We start from the raw sequence: 22,510 nt of genomic DNA, 5'->3' as shown, positions 1-22,510 counted from the left end.
TTTTCCCTATTCCCCCCATTATTTTTCCCCATTTCCCCCACTATTTTTTCCCCATTTCCCCCCCATTCCCCCATTAGTTTTTCCCCATTACCCCCATTATTTTTTCCCCTTTTCCCCTCCATTCCCCCCATTATTTTTCCCCATTTCCCCCCCATTATTTTTTCCCTATTTCCCCCCATTATTTCCCCCCCATTTTTCCCCATTTCCCCCACTATTTTTTCCCCATTTCCCCCCCATTCCCCCATTAGTTTTTCCCCATTACCCCCATTATTTTTTCCCCTTTTCCCCTCCATTCCCCCCATTATTTTTCCCCATTTCCCCCCCATTATTTTTTCCCTATTTCCCCCCGTTATTTCCCCCCCATTTTCCCCCATTCCCCCCATTATTTTTCCCCATTTCCCTCCCATTTAACCCTCTTTTTCCCCCATTTTTCCCCATTCCCCCCATTATTTTTCCCTATTCCCCACATTATTTTTCCCTATTCCCCCCATTATTTTTCCCCATTCCCCCCATTATTTTTCCCCATTCCCCCCATTATTTTTTCCCCATCTCCCCCATTCTTTTTCCCCCATCCCCCCCATTTCCCCCCATTATTTTTTCCCATTTCCCCCCATCTCCCCCATTCTTTTTTCCCCCATTCCCCCCATTATTTTTTCCCCATTTCCCCCATTAGTTTTTCCCCATTCCCCCCATTATTTTTTCCCCTTTTCCCCTCCATTTTTCCCCATTCCCCCATTATTTTTTCCCTATTTCCCCCCACTCCCCCCCATTTTCCCCCATTCCCCCCATTATTTTTCCCCATTTCCCCCATTTTCCCCCCATTCCCCCCCCATTCTCCCCATTATTTTTTCCCCATTTTTCCCCATTTCCCCCATTATTTTTTCCCCATTTCCCCCCCATCTCCCCCCCATTTTTTCCCCACTTCCCCCCCATTTCCCCCATTTTTTCCTCATTTCCCCCCCATTTTCCCCCATTATTTTCCCCCATTCCCCACCCACCTTGATGGTGCTCAGGTCCATGGGGTGTTTGATGATGTCGCAGTAGTCGTGCAGCCCCAGCGCCTCCACGTCCACGGGTTTGTAGAAGGGCCAGGCGTAGGCCGCGTGTTTCTTGGCGAACATCTCCTTGATGATGCCCCCGCAGTACTTGAGCTGCTCCGAGGCCTTGGAGCCGCGCAGCTCCAGCGGGTGCTGCTGCGAGTCGGGCACCTCCTTCTTGGGGGGCTTGACGGGCCGGCCGCCCTCAGCGCCGCGCGCCCAGCTTGGCGGCCTTGGGCTCGGCCGCCAGCGAGGAGGAGTCGTGGATGGGGTCCATGGCCGTGGGAGTGGTGGTGTCTGCTTTCCTCTTCACGCCTTTCTTTGTCTGCCGGAGGACGGAGAGGTCGCACCGGGGAGGCGGCGGTGGGGGTTGGAGGGGTTTTGGGGGTTGGGGTTTCTACTCTGGGATCGTTCGTTGGGGTTTTGGAGTTTCTACCTTGGGATTGTTCGTTGGGGGTTTGGAGTTTCTACTCTGGGATTGTTCGTTGGGGTTTTGGAGTTTCTACCTTGGGATCGTTCGTTGGGGTTTTGGAGTTTCTACTCTGGGATCGTTCGTTGGGGTTTTGGAGTTTCTACCTTGGGATCGTTCGTTGGGGTTTTGGAGTTTCTACCATGGGATCATTCGTTGGGGTTTGGAGTTTCTACTCTGAGATCATTCGTTGGGGTTTTGGAGTTTCTACCTTGGGATCACTCGCTGGGGTTTTGGATTTTGGAGTTTCTACTCTGAGATCGTTCATTGGGGTTTTGGAGTTTGGAGTTTCTACCTTGGGATCGTTCGTTGGGGTTTTGGAGTTTCTACCTTGGGATCGTTCATTGGGGTTTTGGGGGTTGGGGTTTCTACTCTGGGATCGTTCGTTGGGGTTTTGGAGTTTCTACCTTGGAATCGTTCGTTGGGGTTTTGGAGTTTCTACCTTGGGATCATTCGTTGGAATTTTGGGTTTTGGAGTTTCTACTCTGGGATCGTTCGTTGGGGTTTTGGGGGTTGGGGTTTCTACTCTGGGATCGTTCGTTGGGGTTTTGGAGTTTCTACCTTGGAATCGTTCGTTGGAATTTTGGGTTTGGGACATTCTATCTTGGGATGGTTCACTGGAATTTTGGGTTTTGGAGTTTCTACTCCGGGATCGTTCGTTGGGGTTTTGGGTTTGGAGTTTCTACTCTGGGATCATTTGTTGGGGTTTTGGGGTTTGGAGTTTCTACTCTGGGATCATTTGTTGGGGTTTTGGAGTTTCTACTCTGGGATCGTTCGTTGGGGTTTTGGAGTTTCTACTCTGGGATCGTTCGTTGGGGTTTTGGGGGTTGGGGTTTCTACTCTGGGATCGTTCGTTGGGGTTTTGGAGTTTCTACTCTGGGATCGTTCATTGGGGTTTTGGGTTTTGGAGTTTCTACTCTGGGATCATTCGTTGGGGTTTTGAGTTTCTACCTTGGGATCACTCGCTGGGGTTTTGGATTTTGGAGTTTCTACTCTGGGATCGTTCATTGGGGTTTTGGAGTTTCTACTCTGGGATCGTTCGTTGGGATTTTGGGTTTTGGAGTTTCTACTCTGGGATCATTTGTTGGGGTTTTGGGTTTGGAGTTTCTACCTTGGGATCGCTCGCTGGGATTTTGGGTTTTGGAGTTTCTACTCTGGGATCGCTCACTGGAATTTTGGCTTTTGGAGTTTCTACCTTGGGATGGTTCATTGGAATTTTGGCTTTTGGAGTTTCTACCTTGGGATCATTCGTTGGGGTTTTGGAGTTTCTACCTTGGGATCGTTCGTTGGAATTTTGGGTTTTGGAGTTTCTACTCTGGGACCGTTCATTGGGGTTTTGGAGTTTCTACCTTGGGATCATTCGTTGGGGTTTTGGAGTTTCTACCTTGGGATAGTTCGTTGGACTTTTGGGTTTTGGAGTTTCTACCTTAGGATTGCCCGCTGGAATTTTGTGTTTTGGAGTTTCTACCTTGGGATCAACTCCCTAAGATTTTGGGGTTTGGAGTTTCTAACTTGGGATCACTCCCTGAGATTTTGGGTTTTGGAGTTTCTACTTTGGGATCATTTGTTGCAATTTTGGGTCTTGGAGTTTCTACCACCACATCAACCCCAAGCCCACTCCCAAATTAAGCTAATTACTTGTGCTAATGAAGCAATAGAAATAGTAATAGTAATAACAATAGCAATAGTAATAGTAATAATAATTATAATAATTAGCAATAAAATTATTAACACCACCACCACCGACCACAAAGCCGCTCCTAAATTAAGCTAATTACTTGTGCCCAATGAAGCAATACTAATAGTAATAATAATAATAATGATAAAAATAATAATAATATGATAATAATGACAACGCCCACCCCCAGCCGGAACGACCCCAATTAGCGCAGCTAACGAGTCTCAGTCTCTCACCTTGACGGGCTGGGCGGGCGTGGGGATGACGGGCGGGTGGGGCTGCAGGGCGGCGGGCGCGGCCGGGGCGGGCGGGGCCGGCGGGGCCGGGGCGGGCGCGGGGGGCACGGGGGGCACCACGGTCATGGCAGGCGGCACCAGCAGCTCGGGGCCCCCCGCGCCCGCCCCGAAGGGCAGCGGCGGCGCCAGGCCCGGCACCGGCGGCACCGCGGGCACCGGGGCGGCCGGGGAGGAGCCCTGAGAGGCGTTGGGCACCGCCGAGGAGCCCGGCTTGGATGGCACTGCCGGGAGAGAGGGGTCAGGGCGGGGAACGGGGGAACGGGGGGGAAAAAGGGGGGAAAATAAGGGGGAAAATATGGGGAAATAGGGAAGAAAATAGGGGAAAACATAGGAAAATAGGGGGGAAATATGGAGAAATAGGGGGAAAATAAGGGGGAAAATAAGGGGGAAAACATGGGGAAATAGGGGGGAGAATAAGGGGGAAAATATGGGGAAACGGGGGGAAATAAGGGGGAAAATATGAGGAAATAGGGGGGAAAATAAGGGGGAAAATAAGGGGGAAAATAAGGGGGGAAATTAGGGAAAAAATATGGGGAAATAAGGGAGAAATAGGGGAAAAATATGGGGAAATGGGGGGGAAATAAGGGGAAAATTTGGGGGAAATAGGGGAAAAAGATGGGAAAATGGGGGAAATAAGGGGGAAATTTGGGGGAAATAGGGGAAAAATATGGGAAAATGGGGGGAAATAAGGGGGAAATGGGGGGAAAAGTATGGGAAAATAGGGGGGAAAATGGGGGAAAAGAGGGGAAATATGGGAAAAATATGGAAGAATAGGGGGAAAATAAGGGGAAAATGGGAAAAATATGGGGAAATAGGGGGGAAATAAGGGGGGAAAATAAGGAGAAAAAAAGGGGGGAAAAATAACGGGGAAATGGAGGGGAAAATAAGGGGGAAAATAAGGGAAAAAAGATGGGAAAATACAGAGGGAAATAAGGAAAATAGGGGGAAAATAAGGGGGAAATAAGGGAAAAATAAGGGAAAATAGGGGGAAATAAGGGAAAAAAGATGGGAAAATAGGGGAAAAAATGTGGGAAATTGGGGGGGAAATAAGGGGAGAAGTAAGGGGAAAAAAAAGGGGAAATAGAGGAAAAATATGGGAAAATAGGGGGGAAATAAGGGAAATAGGGGTGAAAATAAGGGGGAAATAGAGGAAAAATATGGGGAAATAGGGGGAAAATAAGGGAAAAAAGAAGGGGAAATAGAGGAAAAAATATGGGAAAATAAGGGGGAAAATAAGGGGGAAATAGGGGGAAAATATGGGGAAATAGGGGGGAAATAAGGGGAAAAATATGGGAAAATAGGGAGGAAATAAGGGGAAAAATATGGGAAAATAGAGGGGAAAATAAGGGGGAAAATGAGGGAAAAATATGGGAAAACAGGGGGGAAAATAAGGGGGAAACAGGGGAAAAAATATGGGAAAATAGGGGGAAAATAAGGGAAAAATATGGGAAAATAGGGGGGAAATAGGGGAAAAATATGGGAAAATAGGGGAAAAAATATGGGGAAATAGGGGAAAAATATGGGAAAAGAGGGGGGAAGGTGGGAGAAAAGGGGAATTTGGGGTGAATTTCGAGGATTTGGGGATTGTTTGGGATTGTTTGGGATGTTTTGGGAGCCCCACCTGGTTCCTTGCGGGCGCGGCCCCGGCCCTTGGTCTGGGCGATGACGATTTCCGTCTCCTCCTGCGTCATCTCCGAGATCTTCTGCAGGAAAAGCTTCTCCAGAGCTTCTGCCATCAGCACAATGTCATCCCCTGGCTGCAAAATGGGGGAAAAAACCAGGAATTAGGGAAAAAACCCCAGGAATTAGGGGAAAAAAACCCCAGGAATTAGGGAAAAAAAAATCAGAAATTAGGGGGGAAAAAAATCAGGAATTAAGGGGAAAAAAACAGGAATTAGGGAAAAAAAATCAGAAATTAGGGGGGGGAAAAATCAGGAATTAAGGAAAAAACCCCAGGAATTAGAGGAAAAACCCAGGAATTGGGGGGAAAAACCCAGGAATTAGGGAAAAAAAATTCAGAAATTAGGGGGGAAAAAAATCAGGAATTAAGGGAAAACAACAAGAATTAGGGGGGAAAAAACCCCAGGAATGAGGGGAAAAAAAAAATCAGGAATTAGGGAAAAAAGCTTCTCCAGAGCTTCTGGCACCAGCACAATGTCATCCCCTGGCTGCAAAACTGGGGACAAAACCCAGGAATTAGAGGAAAAAAAATCCCAGGAATTAGGGGAAAAACCCCCAATAATTAGGAGAAAAAACCCCAGGAACTAGGGGGGAAAAAAATCAGGAATTCCTGTTTTTTCCCCCCCAAAAAATTCCCATTTTTTACCCCCTAAAATTCCTGTTCTTCCCCCAAAAATTCCCATTTTTCCCCCAAAAAATCCCATTTATTTTCCCAAAATTCTCATTTTCCCCCCCAAATGTCTGGAATTTTCCCTACCTTGTTGTAGATGTAGCAGTTTGTAAACATGGTGTTGAAATCCTGGATACATTCTTGAGCATTCCAGTAATAATTATTTTCCAAGCGTTTCTTAATTGTTCCCATGTCCATCGGAGTTTTAATTATTTTATAATAATCCTGGGGGAAAAATTGGGGATTTTAGGGATTTTGAAGGGTTTGGGTTCTTCTGGTTTGTTCCCGGATGGAGCAGGGTCTGGGTTTCTGCCAAAAATGGAGATTTTGAATTAAAAAAAGGAGGAAAATTGGGGATATTTCATCCCAAAGGCACCAAAGTTGATCAAGTTCAGTTTTGGGTCATGAACTCAACCACTGAGTCATCAACTCAACCATTGGATCATCCAACTCAACCACTGGGTCATCAACTCAACCATTGGGTCATCAACCATTGGGTCATCAACTCAACCATGGGATCATCCAACTCAACCACTGGGTCATCAACTCAACCATTGGGTCATCAACTCAACCATTGGGTCATCAACTCAACCACTGGGTCATGAACTCAACCATTGGGTCATGAACTCAACCACTGGGTCATCAACTCAACTATTGGGTCATCAACTCAACCACTGAGTCATCAACTCAACCATTGGGTCATCAACTCAACTATTGGGTCATCAACTCAACCACTGAGTCATCAACTCAACCATTGGGTCATCAACTCAACCACTGGGTCATGAACTCAACCACTGGGTCATCAACCCAACCATGGGATCATCAGCTCAACCACTGGGTCATCAACTCAACCATTGGATCATCCAACCCAACCACTGGGTCATCAACTCAACCACTGGGTCATCAACCCAACCATGGGATCATCAGCTCAACCACTGGGTCATCAACTCAACCATTGGGTCATCAACTCAACCACTGGGTCATCAACTCAACCATGGGAGTATCAAATCCATCCACTGGAGCATCAACTCAATCATGGGATCATCCAACTCAACCATTCGGTCATCAACTCCACCGTTGGGTCATCAAGCCAACCACCAGGTCATCAACTCAACCATTGGGTCATGAACTCAACCACTAGGTCATCAACTCAACCATGGGATCATCAACTCAACCATTGGGTCATCAACTCAACCACTGGGTCATCAACTCAACCATTGGGTCATCAACTCAACCACTGAGTCATCAACTCAACCACTGAGTCATCAACTCCACCGCTGAGTCATCAACTCAACCATTGGGTCATGAACTCAACCACTGGGTCATCAACTCAACCATTAGGCCATGAACTCAACCACTGGAGCATCAACTCAACCATTGGGTCATCAACTCAACCACTGGGTCATCAACTCAACCACTGGGTCATCAACTCAACCACTGGGTCATCAACTCAACCTTTGGACCATCAACTCAATCACTGGGTTATCAACTCAACCATTGGGTCATCAACTCAACCAGGGGATCATCAACTCAACCACTGTGTCATCAACTTGACCATGGGATCATCAACTCAACCATTGGGTCACCAACTCAACCACTGGGTCATGAACTCAACCATTGGAGCATCCACTCAACCACTGGGTCATCATCTCAACCATGGGATCATCAACTCAACCATTGGGTCATCATCTCAACCATTGGAGCATCAACTCAACGACTGGGTCATCAACTCAACCATTGGGATCATCAACTCAACCATTGCGTCATCCAATCCAACCCCTGGGTCATCAACTCCACCACGGGATCATCCAATCCAACCACTGGATCATCAACTCCACCACTGGATCATCCAATCCAACCACTGGATCACCAATCCAACCATTGGATCACCCAATCCAACCACTGGATCACCCAATCCAACCACTGGATCACCAATCAACCCATGGAATCATCAACTGAACCACAGGATCAAAGACTGAACCATGGCACCATTGCCCAGTTCCTGGAGCCCCCCAACATTCCCCATTTCTGGAGACCCCCAACATTCCCCAACCCCTGAAGACCCCCAACATTCCCAACCCCTGAAGACCCCCAACATTCCCAACCCCTGGAGAACCCCAACATTCCCAACCCCTGGAGAACCCCAACATTCCCCAACCCCTGAAGACCCCCAACATTCCCCAGTTCCTCCAATCTTCCCCATCCCCTGTAGAACCTCAACATTCCCCAACACCTGGAGACCCCCAACATCCCCAAGCCCTGGAGACCCCCAACATTCCCCAACCCCTGGAGACCCCCAACATTCCCCAACACCTGGAGACCCCCAACATCCCCAAGCCCTGGAGACCCCCAACATTCCCCAACCCCTGGAGACCCCCAACATTCCCCAACACCTGGAGACCCCCAACATTCCCCAACCCCTGGAGACCCCCAACATTCCCCAACCCATGGAGACCCCCAACATTCCCCAACCCCTGGAGACCCCCAACATTCCCCAACCCCTGGAGAACCCCAACATTCCCCAACTCCTGGAGAACCCCAACCTTTCCCAGTTCCTCCAACATTCTCAACCCCTGGAGACCCCCAACATCCCCCAACCCCTGGAGACCCCCACCCTTCCCCAACCCCCAGAGACCCCCAACATTCCCCAACTCCTGGAGACCCCCAACATTCCCCAACCCCTGGAGAACCCCCAACATTCCCCAACCCCTGGAGACCCCCACTCTTCCCCAACCCCTGGAGACCCCAAACATTCCCCAACCCCTGGAGACCCTCAACACTCCCCAATCCCTGGAGCACCCCAACATCCCCAACCCCTGGAGACCCCCAACATTCCCCAATCCCTGGAGCACCCCAACATCCCCAACCCCTGGAGACCCCCAACATTCCCCAATCCCTGGAGCACCCCAACATCCCCAACCCCTGGAGACCCCCAACATTCCCAACCCCTGGAGACCCCCAACATTCCCCAACCCCTGGAGACCCCCAACATTCCCCAGTTCCTCCAACATTCCCCAACCCCTGGAGACCCCCAACATCCCCCACCCCCTGGAGACCCCCAACATCCCCCAGTTCCTCCAACATTCCCCAACCCCTGGAGACCCCCAACATTCCCCAACCCCTGGAGACCCCCAACATTCCCCAGTTCCTCCAACATTCCCCAACCCCTGGAGACCCCCAACATTCCCCAACCCCTGGAGACCCCCAACCTCCCTAACCCTTGGAGAGCCCCAACATTCCCCAACCCCTGGAGAGCCCCAACACTCCCCAAACCCTGGAGACCCCCAACCTCCCTAACCTTTGGAGACCCCCAACATTCCCCAACCCCTGGAGACCCCCACCCTTCCCAACCCCCAGAGACCCCCACCCTTCCCAACCCCCGGAGACCCCCAACATCCCCCAACCCCCAGAGACCCCCAACATCCCCCAACCCCCGGAGCCCCCCACCCTTCCCAACCCCCAGAGACCCCCACCGCTCTCCGGAGCTCACCGGGAGGTTGAGCTTGACGGCGTCCACGGGCTGCTGGAAGGGCCATGCGAACTGGTGCTTCCAGAGGGTCTTGAGGACCACCTTGAGCAGGTACTGGAGCTGGTTGGTTTGCCGCTTGGGTTTGTTGGGGTTGGACGTCTCCGGCGGCGGCGGATTGACCCCGACGCCGCCCCCGGGCTGGGCCTGGCCCGGCGCCGGCGCCGCCGACGGCTGCGTGGAGTCCAGCGCGTCCGGCAGCACCGGGAGGTTCCGCAGGCGCGTGCCGGGGCCGCTCTCGGCCGCCATGGCGTTGATGCCGTTGCATTCCTCACCGGAGACCCTGCGGGGGGACGGGCGGGGCTGGAGTGAGGAGGTGGGACCGCCCTGAGGTGGCACCAAGGGGGTTGGGATCACCCTGAGGTGGCACCAAGGAGGTTGGGATCACCCTGAAGTGGATTTGGGACCAGCCTGAGGTGGGTTTGGGACCACCCTGAGGTGGCACCAAGGGGGTTGGGATCACCCTGAGGTGGCACCAAGGGGGTTGGGACCACCCTAAGATGGGTTTGGGACCAGCCTGAGGTGGCACCAAGGAGGTTGGGACCACCCTGAGGTGGCACCAACGGGGTTGGGATCAACCTGAGGTGGCACCAAGGAGGTTGGGACCACCCTGAGGTGGCACCAACGGGGTTGGGATCAACCTGAGGTAGCACCAAGGGGGTTGGGACCAGCCTGAGGTGGATTTGGGATCACCCTGAAGTGGGTTTGGGGGCTGGGACCGCCCTGAGGTGGCACAAAGGGGGTTGAGACCACCTTGAGATGGATTTGGGATCACCCTGAGGTGGCACCAAGAGGATTTGGGACCACCCTGAGGTGGCACCAAGAGGTTGGGACCACCCTGAGGTGGCACCAAGAAGGTTGGGATCACCCTGAGGTGGCACCAAGGAGGTTGGGATCACCCTGAGGTGGATTTGGGACCAGCCTGAGGTGGCACCAAGGGGGTTGGGACCACCCTGAGGTGGCACCAAGGAAGTTGGGATCACCCTGAGGTGGATTTGGGACCAGCCTGAGGTGGGTTTGGGGGTTGGGACCACCCTGAGGAGGATTTAGGATCACCCTGAGGAGGATTTGGGGGTTGGGATCACCCTGAGGAGGATTTGGGACCACCCTGAAGTGGGTTTGGGGGCTGGGACCACCCTGAGGTGGCACCAAGGAGGTTGGGATCAACCTGAGGTGGCACCAAGGAGGTTGGGACCACCCTGAGGAAGATTTGGGAGCACCCTGAGGTGGATTTGGGACCATCCTGAGGTGGCACCAAGGGGGTTGGGATCACCCTGAGGTGGCACCAAGGGAATTGGGACCACCCTGAGGTGGCACCAACGGGGTTGGGACCACCCTGAGGTGGCACCAAGGGGTTGGGACCACCCTGAGGTGGCACCAAGGGGGTTGGGATCATCTTGAGGTGGCACCAAGGGGGTTGGGACAACCCTGAGGTGGTACCAAGGGGATTGGGAACACCCAGAGGAACCTGAGGAGGATCTGGGATCACCCTGAGGAGGATTTGGGGGTTGGGATCACCCTGAGGAGGATTTGGGGGTTGGGATCACCCTGAGGTGGCACCAAGAGGATTTGGGACCACCCTGAGGGGGCACCAAGGGAGTTGGGATCACCCTGAGGAGGGTTTGGGAAAAAAGAACAGAAATTTGGGGGAAAAAAAGGGGCAGAAATTTGGGGAAAAAAGGGGCAGAAAATTGGGGAAAAAAGAGGCAGAAAATTGGGGAAAAGGGACAGAAAATTGGGAAAAAGTGGCAGAAAATTGGGGAAAAGGGGGGGAAATTGGGGAAAAAAGGGGCAGAAAATTGGGAAAAAAGGGACAGAAAATTGGGGAAAAGGGGCAGAAAATTGGGAAAAAAGGGAGAGAAAATTGGGAAAAAGGGAGAGAAAATTGGGAAAAAGGGAGAGAAAATTGGGAAAAAGGGAGAGAAAATTGGGGGAAGAAGGCAGGAATTTGGGAAAAAGGGTCAGAAGTTTGGGAAGAAGGATTTTTGGGATTTTTGGGGTTTCCCAGGTACCTTGTAGGATACATTGCCCTGGAATTTGATCCCAAATCCGCCGCGGACTCAGAGCTCGCTCGGCCTGGCCATGGATCCTGCCCCGGGCACGGCGCCTCCACGGCCGACTCTGAGGGGAAAAAATTCAGGAATTTCACCAAAATCCTGGAAATTCACACTGGGAATATTGGGAGGCACAAAAATTGGGGAATTCCCATGGAAAAATGGGATTTTGGCAGCAAAATTTGGGTTTTTCCCATTTTTTTCAGCCCCAAATCTGCATTTCCAGGAGGGATTTCCGCTCCAGATCCCGACTCTGAGGGGGAAAAAATTCAGGAATTTCAGCAAAATCCTGGAAATTCACACTGGGAATATTGGGAGGCACAAAAATTGGGGAATTCCCATGGAAAAATGGGATTTTGGCAGCAAAATTTGGGGTTTTCCCAATTTTTCCAGCCCCAAATCCGCATTTCCAGGAGGGATTTCTGCTCCAGATCCCGACTCTGAGGGGGAAAAAATTCAGGAATTTCAGCAAAATCCTGGAAATTCACACTGGGAATATTGGGAGGCACAAAAATTGCGGAATTCCCATGGAAAAATGAGATTTTAGGCAAAAAAACCCCTCAAAATTTGGATTTTTCCAGCCCCAAATGTGCACCGCCAGGAGGGATTTCTGCTCCAGATCCCGACTCTGAGGGGGAAAAATTCAGGAATTTCAACAAAATCCTGGAAATTACCCTGGGAATATTGGGAGGCACAAAAATTGGGGAATTCCCATGGAAAAATGGGATTTTGGCAGCAAAATTTGGATTTTTCCTCATTTTTTCATCTTCTAATCAAAAAATTATTGGGAGAATCCTACAGAAAAATGAGATTTTGGCATCAAAATTTGGACTTTTTCATCATTTCCTCCCATTTTTTCAGCCTCCAATCCAAAAATATTGGGAGAATCCAACTGAAAAATGAGATTTTGGCACCAAAATTTGGATTTTCCCTCATTTTTTTGCCCCCAATCAGAAAATACTGGCAGAATCCTACAGAAAAATGAGATTTTAGCATCAAAATTTGGATTTTTCCTTGTTTTCCCCCATTTTTCAGCCTCTAATCCAAAAATTATTGGAAGAATCCAATGGAAAAATGAGATTTTGGCACCAAATTTTGGAGTTTATCAGTTTTTCCCCATTTTTCCAGCCCCAATGAGGAATTTGTGCTCCAGATCCCGACTCTGAGGGGGGAAAAATTCAGGAATTTCACCAAAATCCTGGAAATCCACACTGGGAATATTGGGAGGCACAAAAATTGGGGGATTCCCATGGAAAAATGGGATTTTGGCAGCAAAATTTGGGGTTTTCCCAATTTTTCCAGCCCCAAATCCCCATTGCCAGGAGGGATTTCTGCTCCAGATCCCGACTCTGAGGGGGAAAAAATTCAGGAATTTCCCCAAAATCCTGGAAATCCACCCTGGGAATATTGGGAGGCACAAAAATTGGGGGATTCCCATGGAAAAATGAGATTTTGGCACCAAAATTTGGATTTTTCCTCATTTTTTTTCCATTTTTTCAGCCTCCAATCCAAAAATATTGGGAGAATCCAACTGAAAAATGAGATTTTAGCATCAAAATTTGGATTTTTCCTCATTTTTTCAGCCTCTAATCCAAAAATTATTGGGAGAATCCAATGGAAAAATGAGGTTTTGGCACCAAAATTTGGATTTTCCCTCATTTTTTTGCCCCCAATCCAAAAATATTGGGAGAATCCAAAGAAAAAATGAGATTTTTGCACCAAAATTTGGATTTTTCCTCGTTTTCCCCCATTTTTCAGCCTCTAATCCAAAAATTATTGGGAGAATCCAACTGAAAAATGAGATTTTGGCACCAAAATTTGGATTTTTCCTCATTTTCCCCCATTTTTTCAGCCTCCAATCCAAAAATATTGGGAGAATCCAATGGAAAAATGAGATTTTGGCACCAAAATTTGAATTTTTCCTCATTTTTCAGCCTCCAATCCAAAAATATTGGGAGAATCCAACTGAAAAAATGAGATTTTGGCACCAAAATTTGGATTTTTCTGGTTTTTCCCCATTTTTCCCTGAACCCACCTGAGCTCCAGGTGCCCTCCCAGCTGTGGCTGCCTCAGCCCCGGAGCTTCATCTTCAACCTCACCTGCAAAAACTCTGGGGGAAAATAAAAATAAAATGAGAATTTTCAGAAAAAAATCCTGATTTCAACCCAAAATTCCAAATTCTGGCCCCAAAATTCTGAATTTCAGCCCTAAAATTCCCAATCCAGGTCTCAAAATTCCCAGTTTCAACCCCAAAATTCTGAATTTCAGCCCCAAAATTCCCAATCCAGGTCTCAAAAATCCCAATTTCAACCCCAAAATTTCAAATTCAGCCCAAAATTCCAAATTCTGTCCCTAAAATTCCCAATTTCAGCCCTAAAATTCCCAATTTCAACCCTAAAATTCCAAATTCGCCCCTAAAATTCCCAATTCCAGCCCAAAATTCCAAATTCTGGCCCTAAAATTCCCAATCCAGGTCTCAAAATTCCCAAATTCAGCCCCAAAATTCCCAATTCTGTCCCTAAAATTCCCAATTTCAACCCCAAAATTCCAAATTTCAGCCCTAAAATTCCCAATTTCAACCCCAAAATTTCAAATTCAGCCCCAAAATTCTGAATTTCAGCCCTAAAATTCCCAATCCAGGTCTCAAAAATCCCAATTTCAACCCCAAAATTTCAAATTCAGCCACAAAATTCCAAATTCTGTCCCTAAAATTCCCAATTTCAACCCCAAAATTCCCAATTTTGTCCCTAAAATTCCCAATTTCAACCTCAAAATTCCAAAATCTGTCCCTAAAATTCTGAATTTCAGCCCTAAAATTCCCAATCCAGGCCTCAAAATTCCCAATTCACCCCTAAAATTCCCAATTCCAGCCCAAAATTCCCAATTTCAACCCCAAAATTCCAAATTCACCCGTAAAATTCCCAATTTCAACCCCAAAATTCCCAATCCTGTCTCTAAAATTCCCAATTTCAATCCCAAAACTCCCAATCCAGGCCTCAAATTCCCAATTCTGTCCCTAAAATTCCCAATTCCAGCTTAAAAATTCCCAATTCTGACCCCCAAATTCCCAATTCCATCTTGAAAATTCCAAATTCAAACCTCAAAATTCCAAATTCCAGCCTCAAAAATTCTGAATTTCAGCTCAAAAAAAAATCCAAATTCTGACCTGAAAATTCCCAATTTCAGCCCAAAAATTTCCCAATTTCAGCCCCAAATTCCCAATTCTGTCCCTAAAATTCCCAATTTCAACCCCAAAATTTCCCCTAAAATGCCCCAAATTGCCTTAAAAATGCCCCAAAAATGAGATTTTAACCCCCAGGAAATAAAATCTTCCCCCCCACAAGGCCAGATTAATTATAACTGGGCTTAATTAACATTTTAGTGCTGGGTTTAGGTAGTCCAGAGCCTTGAACCCACTCCTTCCTCAGGGTTTTATCACTCCTGAGTAATTAAAACTGGGCTTAATTAACATTTTAGTGCTGGGATTAACAGCTCCAGGGCTCTAAACTCACTCTTCCCTCAAGGCTTTGTCATTAAACCCGGGTTTAATTGGGTTTAGTGCTGGGCTTAAGTGCTTCAGAGCCTTACTCAGATCTCTGCCACCCCTGAGTAATTAAAACTGAGCTTAACTAAGATTTAATGCTGAGTTTAATTGGTCCAGAGCCCTGAACTCACTCCTTACTCATTAAACCCGGGTTTAATTGGGTTTAGTGCTGGGCTTAAGTGGTTCAGAGCCTTACTCAGATCTCTGCCACCCCTGAGTAATTAAAACTGAGCTTAACTAACATTTAGTGCTGGGTTTAAGTGGTTCAGGATCATGAAGTCGCTCTTTACTCAGAGTTTTGTCACTAAACCCGGGTTTAATTGGGTTTAGGACTGGGTTTAAGTGGTCCAGAGCTCTGAACTCACTCATTACCCAAAGCTTTGTCATTAAACCTGGGTTTAATTGGGTTTAGTGCTGGGCTTAAATGGTTCAGAGCCTTACTCAGATCTCTGCCACCCCTGAGTAATTAAAACTGAGCTTAACTAACATTTAGTGCTGGGTTTAAGTGGTTCAGGATCCTGAAGTTGCTCTTTACTCAGAGTTTTGTCATTAAACCCGGGTTTAATTGGGTTTAGTGCTGGGTTTAAGTGGTCCAAAGGTTTTTTCACCCCTGAGTAATTAAAACCGGGCTTAACTAACATTTAGTGCTGGGTTTAAGTGATCCAGGGCTCTGAATTCACTCTGGGGTTATTTAAGGATCAAATCCCAAATTTTTGAATTTTTTTAAGGATCATTCCCAAAATTTTGGGGTCATTTAAGGAGAATTTCCCAAAATTTTGGGATCTATCCTTAAAAAAAAAAAAAAAATCCAAAATTTAGGAATTGATCCTTAAGTAACCCCAAATATTTGGGAATTAATCCTCAAATCATCTCAAAATTTCGGGAATGATCCTGAAATAACCTCAAAACTTTGGGAATGATGCTCAAATTTTGGGAATTGAGGCTCAAATTACCCCAAATTTTAGGAATTGAGGCTCAAAAACCCCCAAATTTTGGGAAAGGATCCCCCAAACTTTGAGAAATTATCCCAAAATCCCTCAAACTTTGGGAAAGGATCCCCAAATCCCCAAAACTTTGGGAAACAACCCCAAAATCCCCCCCAAAATTCAGAAAATGATCCCAAAATCCCCCAAACTTTGGGAAACAATTCCCCAAATCCCCCAAAACTTTGGGAAACGACCCCAAAATCCCCCCCAAAATTCAGAAAATGACCCCAAAATCCCCCAAACTTTGGGAGCCCCTGCTCCAAACGCGGCCCCGCCCCTGCAGCCCCACCCCCGGCTCATTAAGCGCTAATTAGGCGCTAATTAGCCTCGGGATAATGGGGAGTGAAAATCCTGCCCGGGAGGGTTCGGGGTCAGCCCAAAATTGGGGGAATTTGGGGGATTTGGGGAGTGAAATCCAAGGGAAGGGCGAGGGGGGAGGGATTGGAACCCCAAAACCTCGGGAATTCCCCCAGGATGGAAATTCCCATCCCAAAACATCCCAGAATTCCCTCAGGCTCCAAATTCCAACCCCAAAAACCTCGGGAATTCCCTCAAACTCTCAATTCCCAACTCTAAAACCTCAGGAATTCCCTCAGGCTGGAAATTCCAACCCTAAAACCTTGGGAATTCCCTCAGATTCCAAACTCCCACCCCAAAACATCCAGGAATTCCCTCAGGCTGGAAATTTCCACCTCAAAACCTCAGGAATTCCCTGAGGGTGGAAATTCCAACTCCAAAACCTCAGGAATTCCCTCACATTGGAAATTCCCACCCTAAAACCCCTCAGGTTCCAAATTCCCACCCCAAAACATCCCAGAATTCCCTCAGGTTCCAAATTCCCACCCCAAAATACCCAGGAATTCCCTCAGGCTGAAAATTCCCACCCTAAAACCTCGAGAATTCCCCCAAATTCCAAATTCCCATCCCAAAACATCCAGGAATTCCCTCAGGCTCCAAATTCCCATCCCAAAACCTTGGGAATTCCCTCAGGTTCCAAATTCCCAACTCTAAAACCTCGGGAATTCCCTCAGTCTGGAAATTCCCACCCCAAAACATCCAGGAATTCCCTCAGGATGGAAATTCCCACCCTAAAACCTTGGGAATTCCCTTAGGCTGGAAATTCCCAGCTCCAAAACATCAGGAATTCCCTCAGGTTCCAAATTCCCACCCCAAAACCTCGGGAATTCCCTCAAGCTGAAAATTCCAACCCTAAAACCCCTCAGGCTGGAAATTCCCACCCCAAAACCTCAGGAATTCCCTCAGGTTCCAAATTCCCACCCCAAAATACCCAAGGATTCCCTCAAACTGAAAATTCCCATCTTAAAACCTCGGGAATTCCCTCAAACTCTCAATTCCCAACTCCAAAACCTCAGAAATTCCCTCAGGCTGGGAATTCCCATCCCTTAAAACCTCAGGAATTCCCTAAGGATGGAAATTCCCACCCCAAAATACCCAGGAATTCCCTCAGGCTGGAAATTCCCACCCTAAAACCTCAGGAATTCCCTCAGGCTGGAAATTCCCACCCCAAAACATCCCAGAATTCCCTCAGGTTCCAAATTCCCACCCCAAAACATCCCAGAATTCCCTCAGGTTCCAAATTCCCACCCTAAAACATCCCAGAATTCCCTCAGGTTCCGAATTCCCACCCTAAAACATCCCAGAATTCCCTCAGGTTCCCAATTCCCAACTCCCAAAACCTCGGGAATTCCCTCAGGCTGGAAATTCCCATTCCTAAAACCCCTCAGGGTGGAAATTCCAACCCCAAAACACCCAGGAATTCCCTCAGGTTCCAAATTCCCACCCCAAAACATCCAGGAATTCCCTCAGGTTCCAAATTCCCACCCCAAAACATCCAGGAATTCCCTCAGGTTCCAAATTCCCAACTCTAAAACGTCAGGAATTCCCTCAGCATGGAAATTCCAACCCCAAAATCTTGGGAATTCCCTCAGGGTAGAAATTCCAACCACAAAACCTCAGGAATTCCCTCAAGCTGGAAATTCCCATGCCAAAACCTTGGGAATTCCCTCAGGTTCCAAATTTCCACCCCAAAATACCCAGGGATTCCCTCAGGGTGGAAATTCCAACACCAAAACCTTGGGAATTCCCTCAGGCTGGGAATTCCCACCCTAAAACCCTGGGAATTCCCTCAGGTTGGAAATTCTCAACTCCAAAACATCAGGAATTCCCTCAGGCTGGAAATTTCCATCCCTAAAACCCCTCAGGCTGGAAATTCCAACCCCAAAACATCCCAGAATTCCCTCAGGTTCCAATTTCCAACCCCAAAACCTCGGGAATTCCTTCAGATTCCAAACTCCCGCCCTAAAATACCCAGGGATTCCCTCAGGGTGGAAATTCCAACACCAAAACCTTGGGAATTCCCTCAGAATAGAAATTCCCACCCCAAAACACCCAAGAATTCCCTCAGGTTCCAAATTCCCAGCCCAAAACATGCCAGAATTCCCTCAGGTTCTCAATTCCCAACTCTTAAAACCTCAGGAATTCCCTCAGGTTCCAAATTCCCACCCCAAAACCTCAGGAATTCCCTCAGGCTGGAAATTCCCACCCCAAAACCTCGGGAATTCCCTCAGGTTCCCAATTCCCAACTCCCAAAACATCAGGAATTCCCTCAGGCTGGAAATTTCCATCCCTAAAACCCCTCAGGGTGGAAATTCCAACCCCAAAACACCCAGGAATTCACTCAGGTTCCAAATTCCCACCCCAAAACACCCAGGAATTCCCTCAGGTGCCAAATTCTCACCCCAAAACCTCGGGAATTCCCTCAAATTCCAAACTCCTGCCCTAAAATACCCAGGGATTCCCTCAGGGTGGAAATTCCAACACCAAAACCTTGGGAATTCCCTCAGGATGGAAATTCCCATCCCTAAAACCTTGGGAATTCTCTCAGGTTCCAAATTCCCACCTCAAAACCTCAGGAATTCCCTCAGGTTCCCAATTCCCACCCTAAAACATCCCAGAATTCCCTCAGGTTCTCAATTCCCAACTCTTAAAACCTCAGGAATTCCCTCAGGTTCCAAATTCCAACCCCAAAACTTCAGGAATTCCCTCAGGTTCCGAATTCCAACCCCAAAACCTTGGGAATTCCCTCAGGTTCCAAATTCCCATCCCAAAACATCCAGGAATTCCCTCAGGATCCAAATTCCCACCCTAAAACCTCAGGAATTCCCTCAGGATCCAAATTCCCACCCTAAAACCTCAGGAATTCCCTCAGGTTCCAAATTCCCATCCCAAAACATCCAGGAATTCCCTCAGGTTCCGAATTCCAACCCCAAAACCTTGGGAATTCCCTCAGATTCCAAACTCCCGCCCCAAAACATCCAGGAATTCCCTCAGGATGGAAATTCCCACCCCAAAACCTCGGGAATTCCCTCAAGTACCAAATTCCCACCCTAAAATACCCAGGGATTCCCTCAGGGTGGAAATTCCCACCCCAAAACCTCGGGAATTCCCTCAGGTTCTCAATTCCCAACTCCAAAACCTCAGGAATTCCCTCAGGCTGGAAATTCCCAGCTCCAAAACCTCGGGAATTCCTTCAAATTCTCAATTCCCATCCTAAAATATCCAAGAATTCCCTCAGGCTGCAAATTCCAATTCCAAAATCCCTGAGACATCCCCAGGCTCCCAATTCCTACTGCAAAAAATCTGGGAATTCCCTCAGGGTCCCATTCCAATCCCAAAAAATCTGGGAATTCCCTCATGGTCCCATTCCCATCCCAAAAATATCCAGGAATTCCCTCAGTGTGCCATTCCTCATCCCAAAAATCCCACAAATCCTCTCAGTGTCCCATTCCCATCCTATGAAAACTGGGAATTCCCTCAGAGTTCACTCCTCATCCCAAAATATCCAGGAATTCCCTCAGGGTCTCATTCCCATCCCAAAACATTCAGGAATTCTCTCAGGGTCCCATGCCCATCCCAAAAAATCTGAGAATTCCCTCAGGGTTCCATTCCCACCCAAAAATATCCAGGAATTCCCTCAGGGTCTCATTCCCATCCCAGAATATCCAGGAATTCCCTCAGGGTCTCATTCCCATCCCAAAAATCCTGGGAATTCCCTCAGGGTCTCATTCCCATCCCAGAATATCCAGGAATTCCCTCAGGGTCTGATTCCCATCCCAAAAAATCTGGGCATTCCCTCAGGATCCCATTCCCATCCCAAAACAAACAGGAATTCCCTCAGTGTCCCACTCCCACTCCAAACCATCCAGGAATTCCCTCAGAGTTCACTCCTCATCCCAAAATATCCAGGAATTCCCTCAGGGTGCCATTCCCATCCCAAAAAAATCTGGGAATTCCCTCAGGATTCACTCCTCATCCCAAAAATCCCCTCAGTGTCCCCTTCCCATCCTAAAAAAACTGGGAATTCCCTCAGGATTTACTCCTCATCCCAAAATATCTGGGAATTCCCTCAGGGTCTCATTCCCATGCCAAAAAATCTGGGAATTCCCTCAAGTGTTCACTCCTCATTCCAAAACATCCAGGATTTCTCTCAGTGTCCCATTCCCAACCCAGACAAACAGGAATTCCCTCAGTATCCCATTCCTACCCCAAAACACCCAGGAATTCCCTCAGTGTCCCATTCCCAAGCCAAAAATCCTGGGAACACTTTCAGGGACTCCCTGGCACCCCAAAGAAATCCAGGAATTCCCTCAGTGTCCTCTTCCCATGCCAGACAAACCAGGAATTCTCTCAGTGCTCCATCCCCATCCCAAAACATCCAGGAATTCCTTCAGTGTCCTCTTCCCATCCCAAAACAAACAGGAATTCCCTCAGTGTCCCATTCCCAACCCAACACATCCAGGAATTCCCTCAGTGTTCCATTCCCACCCCAAAATATCCAGGATTTCCCCCAAGGTCTCATTCCCATCCCAAAGCATCCAGGAATTCCCTCAGTGCTCCACACCCATCCCAAAACATCCAAGAATTTCATCAGTGTCCCATTCCCAACCCAAAAATCCTGGGAACACTTTTAGGGACTCACTGGCACCCAAAAGCATCCAGGAATTCCCTCAGCGTCCTCTTCCCATCCAAAAACATCCAAAAATTCCCTCAGGGTGCCTTTCCCAACCCAAAAATCCTGGGAACACTTTCAGGGACTCCCTGACACCCCAAAACATCCAGGAATTCCATCAGTGTTCCATTCCAATTCCAGACAAACCAGGAATTCCCTCAGTGTTCCATCCCCATCCCAAAACATCCAGGAATTGCCTCAGTGTCCTCTTGCCTTCCCAGACAAACCAGGAATTCTCTCAGGGTCCCATTCCCATCCCAAAGCATCCAGGAATTCCATCAGTGTCCTCTTCCCATCCCAAAACATCCAGGAATTCCCTCAGGGTCCTCTTCCCATCCCAAAAAACCTGGGAACACTTTTAGGGACTCACTGACAACCCAAAAAATCCAAGAATTCCCTCAGGGTGCCATTCCCATCCCAAAACATCCAGGAATTGCCTCAGTGTCTTCTTCCCATCCCAGACAAACCAGGAATTCCCTCAGTGTTCCATCCCCACCCCAAAACATCCAGGAATTCCCTCAGGGTCCCATTCCCACCTCAAAACAAACAGGAATTCCCTCAGTGTTCCATCCCCACCCCAAAACATCCAGGAATTCCCTCAGTGCTCCACACCCATCCCAAAGCATCCAGGAATTCCCTCAGTGTTCCATTCCCACCCCAAAACAAACAGGAATTCCCTCAGTGTCCCCTCTTCACCCCAAAACATCCAGGAATTCCCTCAGTGTCCCATTCCCATCCCAAAACATCCAGGAATTCCCTCAGGGTCCCATTCCCACCCCAAAGCATCCAGGAATTCCCTCAGTGTTCCACTCCCATCCCAGACAAACCAGGAATTCCCTCAGTGTTCCACTCCCATCCCAGACAAACCAGGAATTCCCTCAACGTCCTCTTCCCACCCCAAAACATCCAAGAATTCCCTCAGCATTCTGTCCCCATCCCAGAAATCCTGGGAACACTTTCAGAGACTCCCTGACACCCCAAAAAAAATCCAGGAATTCTCTCAGTGTCCTCTTCCCATCCCAAAACACCCAGGAATTCCCTCAGGGTGCCATTCCCATCCCCAAAATCCTGGGAACACTTTCAGAGATTCAATGGCACCCCAAAACATCCAGGAATTCCCTCAGGGTGCCATTCCCATCCCAAAACATCCAGAAATTCCCTCAGTGTCCCATTTCCATCCCAGACAAACCAGGAATTCCCTCAGGGTCCCATTCCCATCCCAAAACATCCTGGGAACACTTTCAGGGACTCACTGGCACCCCAAAACATCCAGGAATTCTCTCAGTGTCCCATTCCTATCCCAAAACATCCAGGAATTCCCTCAGTGTCCCATTTCCAACCCAAAAATCCTGGGAACACTTTCAGGGACTCACTGTCTCTCCAGGAACATCCAGAAATTCACTCAGGGTCCCATTCCCATCCCAAAAAACCTAGGAACACTTTCAGGGACTCACTAGCACCCCAAAACATCCAGGAATTCCCTCAGGGTCCCATGCCCATCACAAAGCTACCAAGAATTCCCTCAGTGTCCCATTCCCATC

The 22,510-nt window shown here is 48.3% G+C and overlaps 1 protein-coding gene across 1 annotated transcript in view; it reads right to left on the bottom strand.

Annotated features, from left to right (window-relative positions):
- Nucleotides 1–22,510, bottom strand: part of BRD4 (bromodomain containing 4) — a 64,766-nt gene that overhangs the window by 39,703 nt on the left and 2,553 nt on the right. The window contains 8 exon segments of the mRNA XM_084223960.1: nucleotides 999–1,244; nucleotides 1,246–1,362; nucleotides 3,421–3,701; nucleotides 5,102–5,237; nucleotides 5,918–6,055; nucleotides 9,321–9,639; nucleotides 11,369–11,477; nucleotides 13,446–13,520. Of these exon segments, the coding sequence (XP_084080086.1) occupies nucleotides 999–1,244; nucleotides 1,246–1,362; nucleotides 3,421–3,701; nucleotides 5,102–5,237; nucleotides 5,918–6,055; nucleotides 9,321–9,639; nucleotides 11,369–11,382 (1,251 nt within the window). The 5' untranslated portion in view covers nucleotides 11,383–11,477; nucleotides 13,446–13,520.

This window comes from Fringilla coelebs, assembly GCF_963513975.1.
Source record: "Fringilla coelebs genome assembly, chromosome: 32".
In the NCBI taxonomy this organism is placed as follows: domain Eukaryota; kingdom Metazoa; phylum Chordata; class Aves; order Passeriformes; family Fringillidae; genus Fringilla; species Fringilla coelebs.
This window is presented reverse-complemented; position numbering and strand designations above follow the sequence as displayed.